Source organism: Lactuca serriola, chromosome 9 (genome assembly GCF_051521515.1).
Source record: "Lactuca serriola cultivar US96UC23 chromosome 9, Lser_US96UC23_V15, whole genome shotgun sequence".
Lineage (NCBI taxonomy): Eukaryota > Viridiplantae > Streptophyta > Magnoliopsida > Asterales > Asteraceae > Lactuca > Lactuca serriola.
In genome coordinates this window covers 125,882,141-125,884,709 of record NC_136416.1, presented here as the reverse complement: position 1 = coordinate 125,884,709, position 2,569 = coordinate 125,882,141, and the positions used below count along the sequence as shown (strand labels likewise).

General features: G+C 35.0%; 1 protein-coding gene across 1 annotated transcript; it reads left to right on the top strand.

Moving 5' to 3' along the window:
* Positions 1–566: 566 nt before the first annotated feature.
* Positions 567–2,328, top strand: LOC145076673 (transcription factor RAX3-like). The gene is made up of 3 exons (XM_079022486.1): positions 567–871; positions 1,073–1,202; positions 1,317–2,328. The coding sequence occupies exons 1-3, from the start codon at positions 736–738 to the stop codon at positions 2,119–2,121; spliced, it is 1,071 nt and encodes a 356-aa protein (XP_078878612.1). The 5' UTR covers positions 567–735; the 3' UTR covers positions 2,122–2,328.
* Positions 2,329–2,569: the final 241 nt, after the last annotated feature.

Sequence of the window (2,569 nt, the reverse complement as noted above, 5' to 3'; positions counted from 1 at the left end):
CAACCATTTCACAATATTGTGATTCTACTTTTATCCTAAATCAACCTTCTACTAAACAGTAATCCTCCCATGTCTATGCAAACCAAATAGCAATCGTTATTTGATTCTAACACAAACCCTAAAATTAAATTATCATCTCTCAAACAACCTGAAAGGTTATAAGCTATAACTGGTTAGTCTGAATTCAAAGGCAAACGGACTGAATAGTATTAATTTAACGTAACAAAATTTTAATTATAATATTATATTATACCTTTTAGAAATTAGTTTAATAAAAAAAATCCCTGATTATAAGATAACTTTGCTCATAAAATGTCATTTATACATAAAATAATGTCTCATGAATATGCGATTGAACATTGTAAGAATTTAGTGTCAATAGATAGCGAATTTATAAATACTTTTTTAAGATGGAAAGTTCCAAAATGAACAGCCCTGAGGTATTAACAATGATTCTTTACAATGAAAGACAAGCAGAAAAAAACCTATTCCCTATTCTGGCATTTAATTACTCTAATCTTTACACCACACCCTATATAAAAATACAGTTTTTTTTTTTTTAATACATTTTATGGCTGCTCAAGGAGATATGTTTATTCCTTTCCTTTTCCCAGATCTCTTTCCTTCACTATAATCTAGTTTCTATAATCATTTTTCCTGTTTTGCATCAAAACTAGGAAAGAAATATAGCGACATCCATACTTTTGATTAACTGCAACTGGTAGCGAGAAGAATATGGGGCGAGCACCTTGCTGTGACAAAGACAATGTAAAGAAAGGTCCATGGGCTCCTGAAGAAGATGCTAAGCTTAAAGCATATATTGAAGAACATGGCACTGGTGGTAACTGGATTGCTTTGCCTCAGAAAATCGGTAACTTATATATGTTCATGTCAATGATAACACTTACTTCTATTGGTATTTTTGTTTATTTTCTCATGATCACGATTAGAAAGTCTGGCAAATAATTTGACTGTAAATATATGAGCCTTGTTTTCTTTTTGCGATTGTTGGTTTACTTATGAGGAACTCTATGTAACCATGTTAATCACATGTCGATTAACCTATAACTAGGGCTCAAAAGATGTGGGAAGAGTTGTCGCCTCCGGTGGTTAAATTACCTCCGGCCAAATATCAAACATGGAGGTTTCTCAGAAGAAGAGGATCGCATAATTTGTAGCCTCTATGTTAGCATAGGGAGCAGGTAATTAGTTAAGCGCTTATTAGAAGAAACAGCTTGTAGGCTTTAATTTGGAAAAACTTCATATTTTTTCCGTATGCTTTTGAATTCATAACATTTTTTTTTTTGCATGAGCAGGTGGTCTATAATTGCAGCACAATTGCCCGGACGAACTGATAACGATATAAAGAACTACTGGAATACAAGGCTGAAGAAGCAGCTCTTGGGTAAGCAGCGAAAGGAACAAATATATCGTAGAAAGGGAGAGTTACTAATCAAGAAAGGAAGGTCGCCATCACATATTCCATCATCCATAGTTGTTAGAAGCAACGACACCAACAATTCCCAAGATCCTTATTGGCCAGAGTTGCCGGTGATGCCGCCTGTGCCCTACTCTAATCAAGAACCGTGCTTTGTCGATGATCATGCTTCCATACGGAAACTACTTATCAAGCTTGGAGGAAGATTTTCTTCTGATGATAATGGAAGTCAATCCACCAACATGGTCTCTGACTTTCCCATTGACACTTCAACTGATCTTCAGAGATCATCACAAGACAATCAGAACTTAATTGCAAGTGGTTCTCCTGTTTCATCTTCTTCAATGTTGCTAAATAGCCAATACAATATCTTGCCTATTCTGCAGGGGCAAAATGTTAGTTTCCCATCCGTGTTTGAGGATATGTGTTATACTACAAACCCACAAAAATTGAATGGGTTGGAGTTTCTATACGGTGAATTGTGTGATTTAAATGCAAGCGGAAGCAGCAGCGTTGTCACAAGTGGACATAGCATGGATTGGGGCGAGATGAGTTCCTTAATTAGTGGTACGACTACTGGTAATGTTTTGAACTCATGCGATTATCAAAGATCACTTATTCGGCAAGGGGTGTTACTTCAAGATTGCTCTTATGATGAAGATTTTAACAACCGACTTCAATAACAGACATGCAGCTTCTGTGATAAAAACCCTAGCTTTATGATTCTTTGATGGCAAATGCTTAAGTTTAAATTGGTATTTCTATAGTTTCCAAACCGTTTTTGGAGAGAATTGCTTCAAACATAATGTGTTGATGACTATCTAAGTGTATTTGTGTGTGTGTGTTTATATTGTTTGTGACAGTGTTAAATTAAATTTATCTTAACTTTACTATGGTGTACATTTTCTTTTTTGTTTGTAGAAGTTAAAGGAATCTAATAAGAACAGGAGCTTTGAAAGGAATATTTAGTGGAAAAAGATAACTTCAACACAACGTGAAGACAGAATATTGGGATGTGTGAATTCATCGTGTACCCCTGCCCCTGGAAAAGGTATACCATACATATTTAATTAATTTATATATTAACTCAGATGCATGTCGGTCACACCATACCTTTAATGACTTCTAGGA